This window comes from Aedes aegypti, chromosome 2, assembly GCF_002204515.2.
Source record: "Aedes aegypti strain LVP_AGWG chromosome 2, AaegL5.0 Primary Assembly, whole genome shotgun sequence".
Classification (NCBI taxonomy): domain Eukaryota; kingdom Metazoa; phylum Arthropoda; class Insecta; order Diptera; family Culicidae; genus Aedes; species Aedes aegypti.
In genome coordinates, this window is record NC_035108.1 from 153,267,128 (window position 1) to 153,289,529 (window position 22,402).

At 37.6% G+C, this 22,402-nt stretch overlaps 1 protein-coding gene and 1 long non-coding RNA gene across 3 annotated transcripts; one reads left to right on the forward strand and one right to left on the reverse strand.

Annotated features, from left to right (window-relative positions):
• Positions 1-541: 541 nt before the first annotated feature.
• Positions 542-20,599, reverse strand: LOC110676131. The gene is made up of 5 exons (XM_021842801.1): positions 20,334-20,599; positions 3,571-3,698; positions 3,265-3,321; positions 1,931-2,037; positions 542-1,871 (listed from the first exon to the last, which is right to left on the reverse strand). The coding sequence occupies exons 1-5, from the start codon at positions 20,518-20,520 to the stop codon at positions 728-730; spliced, it is 1,623 nt and encodes a 540-aa protein (XP_021698493.1). The 5' UTR covers positions 20,521-20,599; the 3' UTR covers positions 542-727.
• On the forward strand, positions 15,949-17,471 carry LOC110676132. 2 transcript variants are annotated; one of them, XR_002500099.1, is made up of 3 exons: positions 16,026-16,432; positions 16,560-17,383; positions 17,457-17,471. It is a non-coding gene; the product is annotated as an uncharacterized LOC110676132 (long non-coding RNA). The 2 variants fall into 2 exon arrangements; XR_002500098.1 differs by lacking the exon at positions 17,457-17,471 and having other exon boundaries at positions 15,949-16,432; positions 16,560-16,918.
• Positions 20,600-22,402: the final 1,803 nt, after the last annotated feature.

The window sequence follows — 22,402 nt, forward strand, 5'->3', positions numbered from 1 at the left end:
CGCTGTCATTGGGTTGAATAGGAAAATGCAGCCCTTACAAAATCATTCAAGATTGTAACACCTTAAAATTTGTGCTTGCCAATAATGTTTACCTTGATATTTCTGGAATTTGCAGGATTTTCGAAAAATATTCCGGGATCCGGCATTTTTCAGATCTCGGGATATCCCGGAATTTTGTTTCGGGAAATCATAGGCAAGACCTCTACCCTGAACGAATCGTGGGAAGGTTTCTAATGAATCTCCGGAAATCTCTGTTACGAATCCAGTAAACTCTGTTACAAAAAACATATATCGGTATTATGTCGATGTGTTGGAAGTTATCCCCGTTTGACGGTAACTGAACTTTTGAGGTCGTTCGCCTCTTCCTCCCCTGATGGAAATTCTTGCAACGCCCTTGAATATAGTAGTAACTGTGATTATTTTTGTAGATTTCGTCAAACAACTTTGAACAAAGACAACCCATATTTTGTTCTTGACATGACGATCTTGGAGCCACAACTTAATAGGAGTTTCTTTCTGAATAAAATTGTTAGATCGTAGATGTTGTATAATGCGAGTAAACAATTTATTGAGTATGCGTAATAAAAATATATCGAACAACAGTTAAAAATATATGCTTTTAAATATACGTAAACAGTTTTGAGCATTTTGTATTCGGCGTTGCAAACTTATCTGTATAACTACTCTTTCTAAAACCGCACTGCTAAGCTCCATCTGGTTATTTGGCCTAGACTACAAAACTCCGATTATTATCACAAAATTCGTATATATTGTCAACAAACTGCGTTTCCTTAGCATTACGTTCGGAAGATAAACTGGCTTTGGAAGAGGCTCCCGTTCTGGGCAGAGCCATCGCCCCTAGAGCATTCGACGAGGACGTTTCGTTCAGGCTGTCTGCAGTGGAACCCGACGGTGAGTAGGACGAATAGAACCCACGGAACTGTTTCGCCTCCTGTGCTTCCAGCAATGCTTTCAGATTATCGATGAGGGGAGATTTTTCCTCTATTTCGGCTTTTGTGTGCAACAACTCCTGTTCGATTTCGATTATTTCTTTGGCGCACGTGTCGATTGATTCCTGCAAGCGTTCGACGTGAAAGTCAAGCCCAATGTGCGACCGATAGATTTGGTTTTCCGCCTGGAATTTGGCACTCTTCAGCTTCAGACGGCGGAGAAGGTCATCTTCTTGGGTCAACAGTTGCTGCATCTCTTCCATTTTGGTGGAGATTTCCTGGCGGATGAGATCGAACCGGAATGAGGTCCGGTTGAAGGTTCCTTTGCGCAACTCGAGATTAATGTTTTCGAAGTCATCTATGGGTGGCGTAACGTCATCGCTGTCGTAGTCCAGCTTTCGTCGGTTGACCTCTCTGTTTCGTAGTGATCCATAGCGCCTCTTTGGGCGATGTTTTCGTTTCGGAGTATTATTCTCCGGTGCCGGTTCGTATGTCGGTTCTTTGGCAAGTTTGTCTATCTCAATCATGGATCCAAAGTTGGGCTTCTTTGGCAGGGTATTCTTGCGTCCCAACTGATTATTGGTAAATATCCCACTGTCACTATCGGAAGTGTGTTCGATCACCAACAGAAGCTCGTCTTCGTTCTTCAGAGCTTCGATTTGATCTGATGATTCGTAAAGTTTAGGCTTCAGGACCTTGGTTTCTTTGTATTTCTTGGTTGCAAAAAGTTTGCTTGGAAATGTACTACGCCTAGCTTTGTCACTGCATTTGCACTGCTCGGTACTTTCGTCACTGGGATTGACAATGTCGTACAATGTGGTGGCATCTTCCAGGAAGTTTTCCATGATGGCTGTTTTGCCGCAATGCTTTTTGACATATTTGCGAAACTTTTCCTGGTTACGCTTTTCGGTTGATTTTTGGCTAAAATGGTAAAAATAAGTATAATAGATGTGAAAATAAGTGGAGTAAATTCATTATACCTCATCATCGAGAGGTGGTTCTGAATAGCTTCACCCTGTTTGAGAACCTTTCTCATCATACGATTTATGAGTCCAATTTTTTCTTTCTGCTTTTTAGATTTGGTATCCTTGATAAAAGAAAAACAAATTAGGCATCGATAAAATTTCTGCTATGGAAAATGATTTATGGAAAGTACCGTGAGTCGGGTAAAATTGATCAGTAGGATGAAATTGATCACCGTGTTACACTTCTTATAAATGCAGTGCTACAAGAAAGTTGTTTGACTCTGAACATTATATAAAATTCTTAAGGTTTCATTAACTTTCAGTTTTTAACAATGGTTTGGACATACACTTTTTGAAGATGCTCAAAAAGATCCCTGAACAAATTTCGTCATATAACTTTGTAACAAAATTAAGTAGAAATATTATTTTGAAAACTATTGCTTCAAAAGTTAAAATGTTTGACAAAACAAAAATACACCAAGGCAAAAAGTGATCTTGCAGTAAAACTATGCGTTGAATTATCTTGAAGCCTTCAGCACATTTCTTACTTGTCACTTAAGGTGAAACAGTTTGGAATCAATTTCTGAGATTGCACTAAAACTTCAAAGGCACAAATCTCGCGAAGGAAGCATCCAACATCAGTGAACTTTTAATTTTGGCTTTGTGCACTAGCAGAAAGCTTAAAATAGGAAGATCAGAAATGTTTGTCAACTATTTCTCCAGTTTAGTGCCCTTGAAAACTTGAGTAGGGGCACAAGGCGGCCATTGTGACGGCCATCTTTGTATTCCAAGATGTTTCACCTTAATGAACATATGTACGACTCGTGCTGTAAAAATCATCATTCTGCAACTTTTGCAATTTCTCATCGTAATAGACGGCCCACTTTCCTGCACTGAATTAGGCAGTGCGACAATAGTCATTACGCAACTGAAACCAGTGGTGTAATGATTCATTACGCAACGCTTTCTCATTACGCAACTGTTTTGAGTTGCGTAATGAATCATAACACAACATTTTTTTCAGAAATTGTAAAATAATGGTGAATGCATTCCGATATAATTTTTGATACCCTCAAGTGGTCTTCTACGAAATCGCAAACAATGTTGTACGCAACTCGTTGCAGAACTCGATTTTTACAGCACTCATCGTAATTATTCTACTGGGCAAGCCTCGTTGGATAAATGTACAACTCTTGTTGTAAAAATCATCATTCTGCAACTTGTTGCGTAAACTACTATTATCAATTATTGAACGATGTTTTGTCAAAATCAATCTTAAGGACACATAATGTCCTGAAATACTGATCAATTTATCCCCGCTTTACGGTACCAAAGTTCAAAATATCTACCTTGCTCGATTTGGCGCCTTCCATGTTGGTTTTATTGATTTTCAGGCGAAATTGAACCTGAAAGCGAGAAAAAGAAGAAAGAACGACGTATAAATAGTGGTGACATTTTATTATTTGGAATAAAACAATACGTTATGGGGTACATTTGACCGTACATTGGTTGGCACGTCAATTCGATTGGGCTGGGGAGGAAGGCGGAAAAGGGCAACGGATAATGGTAATGGCAATGGTGGAGTCGCGTGTGGTTCCGTTTTGATGGTTGATTTTAATTGTACCGAGTTTTTGTTGCACCGTTAAGGTACCTACCTCATTCTTGGCGTCGCCCCATGCGTTCCAAATCGAAAGTACTCGTGTGTCACCGGCCAGGACCTGTTCTACCTCGCGCCAGCGTTCCGTTATCACATAATCGCTGACATCACGTGACACTGCAACATCTAAAGTGAGTGATGTTGCCAAGCCGGGATCCGAAAATGGGAAAAAAGGAGAAATATGAAGAAATGTAATTAATTTGTGTTTGATGGAATGAGTCACGTTTGTTTTAGCTTTATTGTAGGTAAAATACATGAGAAAACACACGCTGCAAGGTTACTGAATTATTATTTCAAACTAATTGTCTCGAAACCAAGTGGGTAGCTTGAGGATTCAAAAACTACGTACTCCCATTCAGAAAAACACTAGGGGCATTCACTAAAACCTAAGACACAGACAACATGTATACGCGCTTCATATCATGAGCTTGAGATCAGCTTGCCATGAGCGCACTAAAATAATCGCGCGCTTGAGCACGTGCTATGTTGAGACGCATTTTTTTAGATCTCATGTAGCAATGTGCTAGCTCAAACGATCACATCTGCACTGGCTCATGCGCCGTCTCATGAGAAAATCTCAATGTGACAGTGCATTTGAGACTCGCAGGTGTAGGTTTCAAAAGCAAGGAAATGGAATTAAACCATGGGTTAAACTGCCCGTAGGCAGTTTGAAAGCACTGACGCGGTTCAAGGCAGTTGAGATTCTAGCATTTGAATTGAAAAACTTGGCTGGCCACCGAAGAAGCATAGGCATAGACCGAAGCCGTATGCTTCCGCAGGGTTATTGTACCAGGCAAACATAACTGCATAAAAGTACTCCTAGTAAGCGCATGTGACGAGCCTCACGAGATGTCTCATGAGACTCGCTCACTAAGATATATTTTGTACGTATCTGCATCTCGTGCCTCATATAATCTGTGAGCTGCGATATGAAATATCGCATGGCACACTAGCTCATTTAAGTATACATGAGAAATACGACACTCTGCTAAGACATTACGGGCAGCTTCAAATTCCGGACACTCTACTTTGTATGGGAAACATTTCACACGAAATGTTTCAATATTTGCCATTCAAAAGTTTTCACTTTCAAGGCTCGTTTTAACAAGCATTTTCCAGAGATATCTATGAAAATTTATAGTACTCAATTTCCTTAGGCGTCTCTCTAGTGGTTTAACGATTTCATTTGAAGATTTGACTTTTCCATCTATGATTTGTTTGTCCTGTCCGGAATTCATATCTAAGTGTCCGGAATATGAGGCACAAGTAAGGAAGCGTCCGGAATAAGAATCATGTAAAGTCCACACATTTGAAATGACATTTCTATTTATTTAAAATTATTCATGTTTCGGAAATCTTCACTCACCATTCGAAAGTTACATGATATTTTGTGAATTATACTTCACTGAGGCCTTAAGTGTCCGTAATATGAATCAAAACGGTACAACAATACAGCAACTGTTATGTTACGAAAATTCACTGGCTCTCATTAATGAACCAATGGACCGATGAACGAGTTCACTATTTGACGTTTGAGCGGTGCCGTGTTATTTAAGTGACCACACGGAGAAAACGGAAAACCCATATTTGAGTATTTTTTAACTTACTTTTGAGTTATTTTTCTCTCCCTATTTCATTCGCTCCTTCTATTGTTGTCAGAGAGCGAAGAGCAAAACAACCCAAAACCGAACCTTTGTGCGTTACCTCAAATTTGAGTAAGTGGCATAGTACTGAAAGTTGAGTTATTTGATCTGTCGGTTGAGTGAAAAGAACTTAGCCAGTAGGTATTTTTTCGCATGGCTGCAAATGAAAACTACTTCTACCCCGTCAACTCAAAATTAGGTTAACGCACGAACCCCCGGAGTTGAGTGGAATGAACTCACTTTTGAGTACTTCATTTTCTCCGTGCATAGCAACGAGTGAATTCGGCACCGCTCAAACGTCAAATTAGTGAACTTGTGCATTGGTTCATTCAGGTTATGGACCGATGCACGAGTTCACTATCTGACGTTTTAGCGGTGCCGTGTTTAGGTATTTATTTATTGTGTAAACGTCTTCGGTAATACTACCGTACAGACTAATTAATTAAACTATATTCTTAATCCTAGCTCTAAAACAATCTTTTGACACATTAAAATCAAACATTTCACAAACAGAGTTAAAATTCCTCAAACAAGTGGTAAAAGGGTCATGATATCCGTAACTCGTTCTATGTAAAGGGATGGCGATGAGGGTTGTATGCCGCAGTCTACGATTGGGAACGCTTAGTTGCACTTCGGAAAGAAGATCAGGGCAGTCGATGTTATTCGTCAGGATATCGTGTACAAGTAGTCTTTGAAGCTTTAGCCTTCTGTTTGAAAGTAGCTCCAGATCCACTAGCTGACAACGTGCGGGATAGTCCGGTAGGTTGATTGGATCGTTCCAAGGTAGGCGGCGAAGAGCAAAACGGATAAATGATTTTTGTACTCGTTCTATCCGAATCATTAGGGATGTGTGGTATGGAGCCCATAAAGGAGCAGCATACTCTAAAACACTGCGCACAAGGGCACAGAACAAAGCTTTTAAAGCGTACACATCGGTGAACTGCGATGCATTTCTTCGGATAAACCCAAGGACTGAAAAGGCTTTGGCGGTGATAACTGTAATATGCTCGTTAAAGCGCAATTTTGAGTCTATTACCACTCCTAGATCGCGAATTGACCCAACACGCTCCAGAGTTGTTCCATTTATAGCGTATGTGTAGTTGATCGAAGACAAGCTGCGGCAAAATGTTATGACTTTACACTTTCCAATATTGAGCGTCATTCCGTTTTCGATACACCATTGAAGAAGCGAGTCAATGTCGTCTTGTAAAGCAACGCAGTCGAGAGTAGAGTTGATCACTCGGAAAATTTTGAGGTCGTCAGCAAAGCATAGTCTCCCAGATGAAAATCGATGACACAGGTCGTTAATGTAGAGTACAAAAATCAGTGGTCCCAATACACTGCCTTGTGGCACACCGGAAGGAATGCTGAAGGTACTGGATCGCGAAGAGTTTACTTTAACGAAAGCTTTTCTATCAGTGAGATAGGACAAAATCCAGTCAGATATCCAATCGGGAAAACCCATATGTCTCAGCTTTTCAACAGCGTACAAATGCGGAACAGTGTCAAACGCCTTGGAGAAGTCCACGTATATTGAGTCTACTTGCTTCCGCCGTTCGATCTCACGAAACAGTACATTAGTGTAACATAAGAGGTTGGAAGTTGTCGAGCGGTGAGGAATGAATCCATGTTGGTACTGAGAAATAATCGATATTGATGCAGACATTACAACTTTATGTTCCATAGATTCCAGCATTTTTCCGAGGCAGCAGAGAATTGAGATTCCTCGGTAGTTTTCCACAAGACGAATGCTGCCAGATTTGTAAACCGGAACCATTGTAGCAATTTTCCATAATTGAGGAAACGTGTTCTCATTGAGTGATCGATTGAAAAGTAAGGTCAACGGTGCAACCAAAGACGAAGCACAGCTTTTCAACAGATGGGGAGTCAAGCCAGCACCTTTTGTTGTATCTAAGCTAAGTAGGGCATTCAATACTTCTTGATGAGAAAACTGGAAAGGCGGGATATGAATGTTGTGAGTTCGTACGTTTTGGAAGCATCCCGGGTAGACACGAGGCGATGTGGCACTGTACACGCTTTGGAAAAATTTCGCAAATAGTTCAGCGGCTTCAACATGTGTGGTGGCATTAATGTCCCCGTAAGTAACGTTGTTCGGGATACCATGGCTTGCTTTTTGTGCCTTCATATGCTTCCAGAACTTCGAGGGGTTGTTTTTGGCGGTAAGCTGCAAATTCTCAAGATACCTGCGATAGCTCATATCGATAAGCTCATTATAAGAGGATTCCACTAGGCAAAGCAGATTCCTGTTTTCAACCGGTTTGCTAGCAAAATATCGTTTACGAACTTTTCTCAGTCTGTTGCGCATGTTTCTCAATTCTGGATTCCACCACGGTTTTCTATCAACACCAAGATTAACGCATCGGCGACGAGGGATGACTGAGCGGAGTATTTCGTACAATTTGTCGTAAAACAAGCCGACACTTTCATCAACGGAGTGTCCAAGTAGTTGATTATCCCAATCAACCGAATCCAGTAAGTTATTGAGCGAGGAAAAGTTACATCGTCGGAAATCGAGGCCCAAGATATTCGGGTCTGGGTCAAGCTGACTGGGTGCGGAAAAGCAAACATCAATTTGTAAAACAAGCGGCGGATGATGGTCATCAATTGGCAGCAGCGGTAAAACTGGCTGCGATAATTCGGATATGTCCGAGAAGTTTGTAAAAACTAAATCAAGAATTCGATGACTCCGGTTTGTGAAGGAGTTAATCTGCACCAGCCCACAGGCCATGTTCGAAAACTTCGGCAGCCACTCCACAGCATCGAGGATGAAAAATCGCTTTGCAAAAGCCTTGGCACTCGACTTGAATTTCTCCGATATCACCGGCGCAGGAACAGCAAACAAGTGACATATTGCTTGCGAAGCACTTTTCAACTGTTACGCTTGAAATTGTTTGGTCAAGACCACCACGCATCGAAAAACTATGCCACTCCGCGAGTCTTCTTAGCAGTGTACGCTACGGTCACGAAGTACGGTTGCCTTGACGAAGTGCAATGAGAACACAAACAAAAACAAAGCAAATTGTATTGCACCGCGGGATTGTAGAAAATCAAAACTAAAAATTCTCAATCGTTTTCTGTGGTTACGTAAATCATTCACTACTAGGAGATGCACTGTACGAAACACTAAACCGCGATATATAACACAGCGGAAACAGGTAAATTTAACATGTATAAAATAAATTATTGCTCCAAGCGAAAAAGCTAGATGCGAACAATGTTTACGTCATAACTATGATTGTGTTATCTACGTGACCATGGCAACGAGTGAATTCGGCACCGCTCAAACGTCAAATTAGTGAACTCATGCATTGGTTCATTTGAACGAATAATGAATGCATAAACATCAGTTTATCCTCTGGCGATAAAAAAAACATTTTGAGTTCAAACAACAAATCTTGGATGACTGTTTGACGTTTACAGTGGATAACCTAGGACAGGACATGACAGCTCAACTAAGACTACCCCGTTGTTTTTCAGTCGATAACCTTGACGATACAAAAGCCAGTGCTGCCAGTATTGTTTTTAAGCAAGTCTTGTAAACAATTCAGATATCAAGACTCAAAATTTGTTGTTTCTTACACGCTTTATTCGTTTAGTGCAATTGAGGGTGTTATCTCTGTCAAAACAGGCGATATTTTTAGAGAAAATTGACAAAATTTTAATTGTTTAGCTCTCAATTTAATTTTTTTTTTATTTTAGTATTGTAAGATCACACACTTAACATCGGATATAAACAGATTTGAAACAAAAAGATTTCGTGAAAAATTTCCAAATTTGATGAAAACTCTGATTTATGAACTAGCATCACGGCCGGTCTAGAAACAAAGTGCCCTGTTGCAATCCAACTCAACGATGTAAAAGTAGGCCTTTGCCAAAACGACCAATGAGAAGTGGTCTTTTTTGACAGGCAATTGGTTTCATTTTTGTACTTTGATCTGACACGTCTTGTCTTAATCCGTAATATGAATCAAAGGGTATTTGTTTGGAAATCCCATAGTAACACACCGACATTACCAAAGCATTCTACGATTGATTTTAAACTTACTGAAAGGCTTCATTGATTATTTACGCAGTTTCATGAAACATTTCATAAAACCATAAAACCAGTTTAGCATGACTTACGCTGTGATTTACGCTCTTAAGGCCTAAGTAAAATTGGACCAAATGTCAAAACTGAAAAAGCAGTTTTCTCGAAATTAATCAACAATTCGGAAAAAGTAAAACACACAGCTGTTTTATTTGCGAAATAAAAAAGTTGTGTGTTTTTACTTTGTTCAATTTGTCGAATAAATTCGAGAAAACGGCTTTTTTAGTTTTGACATTAGCTCCAATTTTACTTGCGCCTTGAGTGAATAACCTAAAAAACAGTGCCAAAGGCTACATGGGACGAAAAATAACCGCCCTTAAAAAGCTTAGCCTTAGTAGTGAAGTCCGCAGCTATAAATCCAAAGTATCGTCGATTGAGGTGACAATGAGGTGACAGAGGGCTGAGAATGAGTTAATCACAAATATGAAATATCTAAGCATATTTTTGAAATATTCATGTACAATTTGAATTGCTTATTCTTTCCAGGTGTCAAAAAATACCAACAAAAAATCTCTAGAAGAAATAGCTACTCCTACATATATCATCTAAAAAGCTTGAAAATAACCCATTTTTAAATTGCTCATTAAACGGTATCAAAGAACACCACTTTTAGAAATACTAACACTTTTTTAAAATTTTATTTTCACGCCCATCATATTCATTGATATTGGTAAGTAGTATCAAACTTAAATAGAGAACGATTTTTCTGCTTTGTTCGTACTACGGACCAATTCCAGCTTTTTTGATCCAATGTAACCCTTTTGGTGGGGCGAGAACTAGTCAATTTTTATACTTTTAGAAATCAATGTTTTATGTTTTTTCAACTGCAACTTTTGTTGCATATGCATAATCCAAGAACATCTGTATATCTACAGTGATGTTCAGAATAATAATAGTGAAGGCCGATTTTCATACAAAAGGCTCAACTTTGACATGCAATAATTTTATTTTCCTATGAGCAATTGCAATGAAATTTTGGCAGAGAACTACAAATATCCTCAATTTCATCATCACAAAATATGGATTTAAAAATTTAAGCAAATTTTTAATGAAATTGTTGTTGAAAAAAACAATACAAAAGAAATAATACTATTATTTTGAGCGATTTCACTTGGTGTGCTTAAATTTTTAGCCAGCACTGTCAAATTTTGTGATGATATTTACTCATTTTTTACATATTTAGTTCTCTACCAAAATTTCATGCGGACTGCTCATAGGGAAACAAAGTTACAGCATGCTAAAGTTGAGCATTTTGTATAAATCGGCTTCAACTACTATTATTCTGAACACAACTGATACTGTAAAGAATATTTCATGCCAAATTACGAGAGATATACAACAATCAACTTAGATATATGCGTTTTTTGACCCATTAGCATCCCCAACGAAGGTATTTCGGAGAATTTCAGGATTTTCCAGATTTTTCTCCATTTATTTAGCACACCTCACATTCTGAGATAGCTACAGTAACCAGCAACTGCTCCAAGAAGCTAAGAATGTCTCCGGGATCAACAAAATTTTCTTTGAAGAATCATCTAAGAATTTCTTTTTCTTCATCATCATCATCATAGAAATCCATCCAAACCATTATCAGTAACTTTTTAAAATGCTCTTCTTTGATTTTCTTTACGCGTAAAATTACTTTCTCCAGAGATGTATACATAAATTCTCCCAAGAATAGGGTCCTAAATTCTTGATTCCATTAAACAACATTATAAAGCGTGTTCTTACTATTACTTTGTCAGTTTTTCCCGCTCAAATAACGGCGATATCATATTTAAACTTTAATTTAAAAAATGGGTCAAAATATGAACCTTGACACTTTTGATCATGTTTGACGTTCACTTCTCAGACAAAAACGCCACAGTGGTTCATTTTTTAACACTGGGGTTGTTCTTATCTGACATTACGGAAGGGACACGGTAAACAAAATACACCCAAAATTTCAGTTTAAACCAAGGGGTGTGACAAAATCTCAAAAATCAGAAAACATGTTTTATTGGGCTTAAACGAACGAAAAACATTTGAACTCTGAGTAAACGTTTGTTTCTGGCCTAAACTTAAGCATTCGGTACCAAAATTGGGACAATGCTTTAGGACTCTATTCTGCGGAAATACCACCAGAACTTTGATTAATTTTTTTTTCGATAATACTCCAGAAATTCTACTAGCAGCTACTCCATTTTTTAAAAAACTTGAAAATTAATGTGTCGACAAAATTGTTTAAGATTCTGTTGTTGAATTCTTCAAGGTATTACTAGATATATTCTTAACACCTGAATTCCCAAACCCTAACGTATTATTGGAGGAATTACTGTTTGAACACTAGATAAACTTCTATACAATTCCTGGAGAAATTGAAACTAATGCTTGGAAGTCACTGCGTTTGAGCAGTTTCGAGTTGCAGGTCGGTTTTGAGTTGAGTTGAGGAAATTTTACTGTTTCCAAGAGTTCTAACGATATTATCAGTTGATGTTTCCACTCAACAGACAAAAATAATTGATAGAAGACTGGCTTATTTTTATTATTTTTTTATATAAGGACTAGTGGTCCCGGCAAACTTTGTCTTGCTATCAAGTAGGCTGTTGAAAAATGCCATGAAACCTCCCATACAAAATGGCTTATTAGTTTTCTCCGCCTAACCAAAATTTTCAGAAAACTTTCCTTCGTCGGAACCCTAAGAGAAGACAAAAGTGAAAGAACTGTGTAAATCGGATGTCCCGTTCTCAAGCCATTTCGTGACATACAAACACCAATCCCTTATTATTTATATAGAAGATATAAGAGTTTGATTCTTTATAGCGTCAGAGTAGGCATTTCTCTGAGATCTAAGATTATTTTTCAAGAATTACTCCGAATTATGGCAATAAGGAATTTCATCACAAATTTATTCAGGTATTTGACCAAATGTTTGGATGTTTCTCCGGAAATTTCTAAAAGAGTTCATTTAGTGATTATTTCCCAAGGAATTTCGCCACGAATTTGCTTAGAATACCTCAAGAATTCAGCCAGGATTTTTTCAAGGAGAACCACAGAAATGAATTTATTTATTATTTCAGATATCATCTGAAAACCTCCAAGAATTCTGTGAACATTTTTCAGGGAAGTCCTAATTTCTCCAAGATTTTTTTTCCAGTGATTTATCCATAGACTTCCCTGGGACATCCTTCAAGATTCTCGGTGAAAACACATTCAATCAATAACTTCTCCAGAAATTTCTACGAATTTCCTTTGAAATTGTTTTCCAGGATTTATATAAGATTTCAGCTAGGGATTGCTTTAAAGGTATCTTGAGCAATTGATCCAGAGATTCTTTCTATAATTTCCACATAAATTTGTCCAATAGTTCTTTGAAATTTTCTCAAGTAAGTCCAGAAAGTTTGTTTTTCATGATTATGTCTCCAGGGAAATGTCAAGAATTTTTCTGAAAAATTAATCCGGGAGGTATTTTTAAAGAAAATCCTAGAGTAACCTATGATAAAACTTGTGGAGGTTGCTAAGTCACCCTTAATGAACAAGGATCTCTGAAATAACTCGTGGACTTTAGAAGAAGTTTTAGAAGATTTCCTAGATAATTTGCTCACATGATCGAAAAAATATCAATCGAATCTGGGAATAGTATTCCGCAGGATTTGCAAAAGAAATTTTTCCAAAAAACTGAATCTCTATAGAAATTTTCCTCTACAGAAATGATCCAACAGTAATCGGAGGAATTACTGGAACAATTGCTGTAGTATGAACTGGTGTGAAAACTTAAATAACTTTTGAAGATTGCATGGGAGTTTTTGAGAAACCTTTTAAGACATGTTTGGTAAAACTGCATGAGTAATACTTAGGAAAAATCCTAGAACAAAATATATAAATTTGTTTGAAAAACCCCTCTAGAAATTGAATTTTTGAGAGGAAATGTGGATAAATTATTGAAGAAATCCAGATGAACTGGCGGAGGAATTCTTTCAATAATTTTTGAAAAAAAAACCCTTGACCTTTTTTTTCAAACACTTTGGAGTAAATCTTTGTGGAATCTGTAGAATTTTTTCTAAGAACTCCTAGAGTAACAACTACCGAATTTGGTTGAAGGATTAGTAAAAACATATCTGGAGGAAATTCTAGGACAGTTTAAGAAAAAAATATGTAATACCTGAGGAAGTAGCTGGACGATCCATGGAGGAGACCATGAAAGTATTCTAAATAAAATGTTAAATCCTGAAGTTTTTCCTCTGGAAATCTCACACGACATTCTTAAAGAGCCTGTTCAACCCGTTATAGTCTCTACAGGCTCCTTGGCCGATTTTGCATCAGGATTCAAGGCAAGCTCCATTTTAGCTAAGAAGGATACTTTTTAAAAACTTGCATTAAAATAAAAACCAAGTCTTTAAAAAAACAACTACCAGTCCTGTTTGTAGGATCATTCATCGGATCAACTTTTGTTATCATATCAATTGGTCATATTGGTCCATGGACCAATGCACGAGTTCACTAATTTGACGTTTGAGCGGTGCCGAATTCACTCGTTGCCATGGTCACGTAAAAAACACGGGACCGCTCAAACGTCAAATAGTGTACTCGTGCATCGGTCCATACAATGTTTTAGATTTCTCTTTTTAGGTTCATTTTGGAAATTCTAATCATTAAAATACAAGCACTCATCGTCCCGCCTATTTGTCAAACTGGAGGAGTTTGAATAATTAACAGTTGGCTCACCAAAATTTTACCAGAAACTACCAAGTTGGATGTGCAGTATTGTTTGACCAAATGCACCTTCAGAAATAATTCGAAGGGTACTTCTAGCTAGCTCCGGATCATCGGATATTTTCACTCATCCAAACAAACATTTTTATGGATCGAGCATATTACAGCTGAAAAAACTGAAACTCAAATTCTAATGTTTCTTTGGTTGTAATCTGTTGGGAAAAGACAGCCCGATCTGCAGCATTTCGCCTTCTATCGCTATTTGACGTGTCAACACAGACAAACAGACGTAACACTTAGAACAAATCGCGATTTAAATCATAGTCGCGAGAACATGTACGCCCAATGCTAAAATCACTGTGTTTGGCCGATGGACCAACAGGTGGCGGTAGTGTGTAAACGTCAAACATGAACAAAAACGATGCGAGCGCTACGGGTGGTGGATTGGCCACCTACCATATATTTGAATCAACTGTTAAAAAGGTGGTCGATGGACATCGAAGAGAGTGTGACGTCTGTTTGTCTGTGGTGTCAACCTAACCTAACCTCTTCGAAACAATTGTAAAACCAAACCTCGTTTCATACACTTATTCACGGAGGTTACATGTTGAACACGTTAACAAAACTACGACTAAAGTTAATGGACACTTTATAGACAACGAATACCCTATATGGTAATGCGCTATACACATTTCAAAATTACTTAGCTTTCCCTATTGGTTATCATTATGTGCCCCAGTTTTCTAATGTCCTTCCTTTAATTCTCAGCAATTTTTCGCAACCGTTCATAAGAAAAAAAATGGGAAATGATTGTTTGTTTGGAGTTTTCTCATTACCATTTGTCAGATAAATCAAGGCACTCTTTGATTGATTAACGATTGGATTTCAAGATTCTGAAACGTTTCATTGACAGTATTGCTGTTTGCGTTTGGCATGCAAACCTTGGCTAACTGGGCTTCAAATGCGGTAACACAAAGCAATCAAAGGATTCTTAGCAACCATGATCCATATCATCGCCAACTTAGCAAAGAAAATCAATTTTTGACTTCGCCTTCCTTGTGAAAAATCTTACCGCGTTTGGTGTTCCCGCATTTGATATTTGCGTTTCAAACGCACACAGCAATATATGAAATGTTTAAAAAATGAATTTAGTATGGTTTACGCAGTGGTTTACGCTGTTAAGTGAATCTCCCTATTATTTTCTGATCCCCCCCAATTTTAAAATCTTAGAAAACTATTTTACAACATATTTGAGAAATAATCATGTGCGAAACAAACAACCGTGGATACGCACCAACGTGTGAAAAAAAAAAACGCACAAATCGATTCACTAACAAAAAAGTTACAGCTCTTAAAAGTTCTCTGGGGTCATATAAACAGACAAACAAATTTGACAAAAATAGACCAAATTGCTTGCTTCTCATTTTGTTCATCTATTTCTAGATAACAAACCCACTTCCCGCGCCACTGTATGGATAAAATGGCAAACATAATTCAAACAAAAATGTTAGAAATAAATGAAAAACCGAATTTCACTGGAATTTGTACCCTTGAACAGATACGCGTATTTCGACCTCAACTGCAAGGCCGTGTTCAGTGTTGTGTACTAGACTCGACTAGTACACGACACTGAAGACGGCCTTACACGACGAAGTACGCGTATCTATCAAAGGATGAGAACGAAGTAAGCGTATCTGTCAAAGGATACACATTATACTGATGTAAATTTTGAAGTTTTTGTTTCTCTATGATTAAACGGTGTCAATTATGATGAAAATAATTCTCCCAAAATATGAAGTGATTTGGAAAAAAATTGACTGTGCACACGCCATTTAAAGTTTATATGGAAATTACTATGGAAAAGGCAAACCTTTTGTGCTTAGTCCTCCAACTGCTCGTCATAATCATCTATTGAAAAGTGAACAAACTCTTCTCATGTGAAATTTTCCCAGCTACAACTTTGCCGAAGACCATTATTGATTCATTAGGTCGTATGAATAAAACCGAGTACTTGCTCATACTCAACCCGACTTGAGAAAAGTAAAGTCTCTGAGCATTTACTCAAAACCGTATGAATAAAACGGTACTTTGCTCAGAGTAAGTTCGAATTTCGAACTTAGCTTTTACTCTGTCAAAATTTTTGTTTTTGTTTTGGCTATCCGATTTTTGCGCAGCAGCCAACAGTTCCTTTGAAGATCTCAAGCATAAATTTTGCTTGAGAAAGAAATCAACCGCCTGTGCCGGCTTCTGATGAACTCACACACCCCGGCGAAGCTATTCAATCACGTCTGCCGGGAATAAGTCAGTGAGCGCAAGAAACTGCAACCATCGTGTGCCGCCTGCAAAGACTGCATTTGATACATGAAGGATGTTGCTGCAGTTTTTCTCATGTGACGGCTGCCGGTTCGTCCACAAAGGTAAGTGATTTGCACTTTTGTTGAAATGAATTTTCTTTATTAGAGAGACTTTCAGCCCTTGGCTGGTTCGTCTCTAGATGCACTTTTGTTATTCTGCAAATAATTTATTCGTATCCCTCGCAAACAGATCTTACCAATCAAACGGTGACCGTACCCTCCCAGAACAAGCTAAATTCCACTGAACGATAACGTCGAGCTTAGTTCCTGTAGGGTCGATATGTAACAGCACCAGGATTATCGTAAGAATGAAGTTAAACCGGCAGCATCTTCATTAACAACCAACCAGCATTAGCAGCATCAGCAACAAAAGGAAATTGCATTGAATCCAACACGTCTGTGTGTTATATGTTAATTCAAGATGCCACAGGTGACCGGATTGGCACTAGTGAATGAGAAACTATAGGACTAGGGAAGTGCATCGTAGTTAACGCAGGCATTGGAAACAAGATTGAAATTTAAAGAAATAAACGTCGTTACGAAAATTAACCGTATGTTCGTCAACATTTTTCACCAGCTGATATCTATTGGTTTTGCCCAAAACCCACCACAGATTTTGTAAGAATCTGCCAAAATCTGCTTCTTCTTTCGTAACACGTAACATCATCCTACCAGTAAAGATGAGTAAGAGCCTACTTTTGGTGAGGACTTTCTTTACCAACTGACCAATTTATCATGTGTATATCGTGTGGCTGGTACGAAGATACTCTATGCCCTGGAAAGTAAAGAAAAATGCCAACCCGGTAGGATTTGAAACCACGACCCTCATCTTGAAGTTGCTGAATAGCTGCGAATTTAATGCTACGACTATCTGGCCCTTATCCGCCAAAATCCGTATGGAATATCCTTAAAAGACCTGATCAGATAAACTGCTAGTTATCTCAAAATAATCTAATTCATAATATTTTGAAGAATTCGTCTTAAAACAGAAAGATCTTCATAAAAAATCCAAGAGTAAGTATTCTCCACAAATTTCTTCCGATATTCAGCAAATGATTCTTCAAATAATTCAACAATATTTTTTTAGAAGGCCTTCCTTAGAATCCGAACCGCCAGCAGCTTCTAACCTAAGTTGTCTTTCAACAGTTAAACAATTTAATTCGTTCGCTTACAATTCAACTTATCATTTTGAATTACTTGAACAAATATGATGTTTATTTTACATCAACGCTGCAGCAGATGTTGATAAATAAATGTAAAATTCGCCAAATTGAAGTTTCGAAGTTTGTTCAATAAATTTCATCACAAAAGCTTCGGCTTATTCTTTTAGAATATTTTCGCTGAAGTTTCAGTTTTGTAATATTTTACAATGTATTCCTTAAATCTAACAAAATTATGTTAGCACGTCATTTTTACGAGAGTTGTGGAGAAATGGTAATTATTAAATAATAAAAAAACGCAAAATATGTATATTCATTATTATTTTACAATTTTTTTTGTGACGTTTTTTATGTTGATGCATGCAATACTCAAATCTATCGATTTTTTAGTTGTATATCAATCGCTAGCATCTGTAATATGAAATCCGTCTCTGACAAAGTAAGGGATCATTTACAAATTGGCTAATTTACTAAAGATGTTAATAAATAATGAAGGAATTCTTTGCGGATTGCTAATTTGAGCTTGGATGAAAAACTAAATGAAAACTTTGGATTTATTCCCTAAAAAGTTTCTGAAGGTAAACCCTAAACCATTTGAAAAATCAAGATTTTGTTGAACATCTAGAGAAATACTTGGAAGAATCTCTGAAGGATTTTTTGTGTTATTTGTGGTCAGTGTTGTCTCAGCTTCGATTCCAAACCTTGCGTCAATTTTATATGCCGAGTTTATCGAAATCCAAATTGGTATTTCAAGACATATATCATCAGGTTCTCGAATTTTCTTTCGAGCTCGTTCGTACACCGGCTTGCAGAATTTGAAAATTATTTACCACAATTCAAATTGGGAGAAAGCTTGTATTTCGCCAATCATGACTATTTAAGTTCCTAAAGTGCAGTCCATTAAACACGTAAGGGTTGGTTTTATGAGAGGAGGGGGGTTTGGGAGTTATTACGCGTCATACAAATTGTTTTTAACTTTCATACAAATATATTACGATGGGGAGAGAACCCTCCAAAATTGTCTTACGTAGTGAATATTGGTCAACAGCCAAAAACATCACGCGATTCACATTGCTGTAGGTGCGCAGTTGTCTGTCGTAGTGCCTGGCCTTATAAAATCCGACTAACTGAATTCTGCCAACGTCCGCAACGATCGAAAACCATAAATTCATAATGATGCTGATTACATGCATCTTATTGCAATTTTCAATTCAATTTTCATACTAAACTTTTGAACTGAGCATGGTCAGTAGGTGACTCAGAATTTTCTGAGCATTTACTCAGCTTTTACCACTTTATTCATACGAATTCGGATGTTCGAAAAGTAAATGCTCAAATGCTCAGTTTTATCATACCAACTTGAGTAAATGCTCAAGAAAATAATTTGACAGGTGGATTTGAGTAAAGTAAAAGCTTTTGCTCAGTTTATTCATACGACCTATTGTGTAGATTTGTCATTATTGATTCATAGTGTAGATCATGCTGAGATGATCATTTAATTATTTTCAGAGCAACACTGCTTTTTTGCTGTAGAACATACCGTTATGATTCGAAATCTGGACACTTAAGCACCAGATTAACTTCAAACATCATTTTAACAATTAATGATAGTTATTTCCATAATGTACTGTGTATTTTTACGTTGTTAAATGTTTATTATTTGACATAGTGCAATAAAAATAGCGATTATTTATTCAAAAAACGTTTAAATATGCGAAAACAGGAGATGTGTCTTGTTTCGAAATCCGGACACTCATATAAGATTGATTCGTAATCCGGACACTTTTGCTTCGAATTCCGGACACTTCTTTTTGACGAAATTGTTGCATATTTTGTAAAAAAAATCAACTTACCAACTATATATTTCAGAATTTTGAACAGTTCACTACACGTAATCACAAAAATTTCAAGTCGTGAATAACTCTGCAGCTAGCAGAAAGGTCAAAACAGTTATGGCAAAATCGCTACTCTCCACTTCTTGGCAACTATAAGATGCAGTCCAATACGTGCTGAAATGTGTGAGTATGGATACGCATTTCGTTCTTTTATTTTTGTCATTAATATCTTGATGCTTACAACGATACATTAACATCTATAACATATAATTGAAGTTAAAGAATAGTTTAGTGCATAAGTTATACAAGAAAATTTAATTTTATGTTACGAAAAAATGTAAAACCTATCATAGTGTCCGGCTTTCGAAGCGTCCGGCAATTCGAATCAAAACGGTAGTAGCCTGGTTTACTTTGATCTATTTTTCCCGCCAAGAACACCACTGTTGCCTGCCGAATAGTTGGTGAAGCATGCTACATGCAAACCCATTTTATGATGATGAATAACAATTTATCCTGACGTCCAATCAAAATGTGGTCTTCGGCAAAGTTGTAGCTGGAAGAATTTGACATAAGAGGAGTTTGTTCAGTTTCCCATAAAATAATATGACGAAGAGATAGAGGGCTGAACACAAAAGGTTGGCGTTTTTCATAGTAATCTCCATATAAACTTCAAATGGCTTGTGCACAGTTAAATTTCTTCCGAATCATTTCAAACTTTGGGAGGATGCTATTTACCATATTAAAAACCGTTTAAACATAGGGGAGCGAAAATTTCAAAATTTGCATCACTCTAATACACATTCTAGTGGAATTAAATGGTACAGTACTAAATTCAGGTTTTCATTTATTTATGGGTATTACACTAAAAAGCTCGAAGATTTATTAACAAAAAAGTTAAAGCGATTAAAATATATTTTATGGTAAAAAGTGATGCTATCGGCAGAGGGGTTAACCAAAAGAATTCCTTACCATGCTTGTAATTCCCGTTCTGCAGCTCATCGTCGATCAACGCCTGGATGATGTTGTTACACGTCGTAGTATCGTTGATTCCTGCTACAAATCGTGGTTCACCCCGGATCCAGATCGGTATCTCGATTTCATCTTCGGAAGTTCCTTCGTCGTCTGCGTGGATACTCCCCAGTTCAGCCATGGGCATCTCGTCTTCATCGGTATCGTTGGCCGAATCACGATAGTAGGTCACCGGGTTCCTCTGCAACGGAATCGAAACAATAGCAATGGGAAATTATTGCGATGCCCGCAAAACGAAATATAAATGGGATAATTTTTAAACTGTTCAGCAAGCAACAATGCAGATGTGATCGGAATAATAAACCAATGAGATGAAATAACCATACTGCCCACCAGATAAAACAATGTCCATTACGGCACCATCCAGCAGTAACTTTGAAGCAACACGATACACTGCACGCTACGTTTATCTAATAATTTTTATTTTCCTACCAATCTACATCGGAGATAGAGAAAGCAAGTAGCCCTGCTGCCGCACAGAGGTTCAGGTTTCCAAAAATGTGACAAAATCCAATTTGATAATATCTAAGATAGGTAAGAATGTAGGTTCAGCATTCCCTGATGCACATTTATTTCTGTCTGCAGCTAAGCTTGTTAAATCAACAGTTATTATTTAAAGTGTGTCACAACCAAATGGACCTTTTATACATATCACAAAAATCGTTACCCGCCGCTCCCTACGAAGAATTTTTTGTTCAAACTTGTTTCCAGGGCATAGGGATCGATTAGAGAAAATTTGTCGTGCCTAAGCAGTAGCTTTTCGAAAAAGTTAAGTCACTCAAAATATATGGAAATGGTAACTGTGCCCAACATAAGGTCTTCCATTATAAATCATGTTCAAGAGCACTTTTCATAACTGAAAATAATGAAATATTGAGAATTATTTGGACCACTGCGTGCGGGCCTGACCGGACAGCCGAAAATTTAATTACCGAGTTGAATTCCACCCGCACCGGTGCATTTGTTCAACATCACGGTTATGATGGCGACGAAGTGCAATTCATAAACGAAACCGAAAGGCGGCTGCTAGTTTAATGAGATGGCGCAATAACAGAGAAGAAGAGAGGAGCCTCATCTCGAGCACTCGAACGGGAGGTAGTTCGCGTAATGCGGCAACCTACCTTGGGTTTTCCTCTTTCACCCAAAAATTGAAGACTCTTAATTGCTGTCTTCATGAATCGATGGCCTTGGGTGTTAAATGGGTTTGTTATGATGCGAATTTGACTGGGTTTGATGATTTTATTTTGGGCAACACAAGATTTTTTTCTGATCGTCATTTCAAGAAACATCGAAACATCGAATGAAAACCGAAACTAGTAGTATACCATTTAATCCCATTAGTCTATATACATTTTTATAGTACACTAAATAAGGTTGAAACTTTAGAAATGTTCGATGTCCGTGTGATATGGGGATATTTCCGAACACCAGAAGAAAAACCTGGCTGTGGATATTCGGAAGAGCACCAGAAAGTTATTACCAGAATCCTACTTAGTACCGCAGTTGCCAACAGAGGGGCTAAAGCACCAAACATTGCCGAATGATTTGTGGAGGTTATTTTCACGGTAAGAATGTATGTTGCGTGAAAGAAGTTACTAAAAAGTTTGTTAGAACAATTTGCGAGAAGTATAATAAGTTCAAGACGTCTGTCTATGATACTGATTTCTTATTTGAATAATTGCAATGTTCAAAACTGTTTATTAATGTAAAGTTCAAAACCACAACTATGGCTGAAGCAGTACAACTTGACGTCAAATTTACTATTGAAATTTGCACCACAGATAACAGACGTTGAAGTTCGATTGCAAAACTGTGTAAGACAATTAATGGTCATATTGAATGGTAACACAAGTAGCAACATCGTGGTGGCGCTGTCATCGCTAAGTTCCCATGACGATGTCAGTGGTGAATATGAAATATTTCGCCACTGATTGACGTAATTCGCTGTGTGGAGGCGCTAGTAATTGTAAGGAGTTTCAATTTGAATATTTACATAGGTTTTCAGAAAA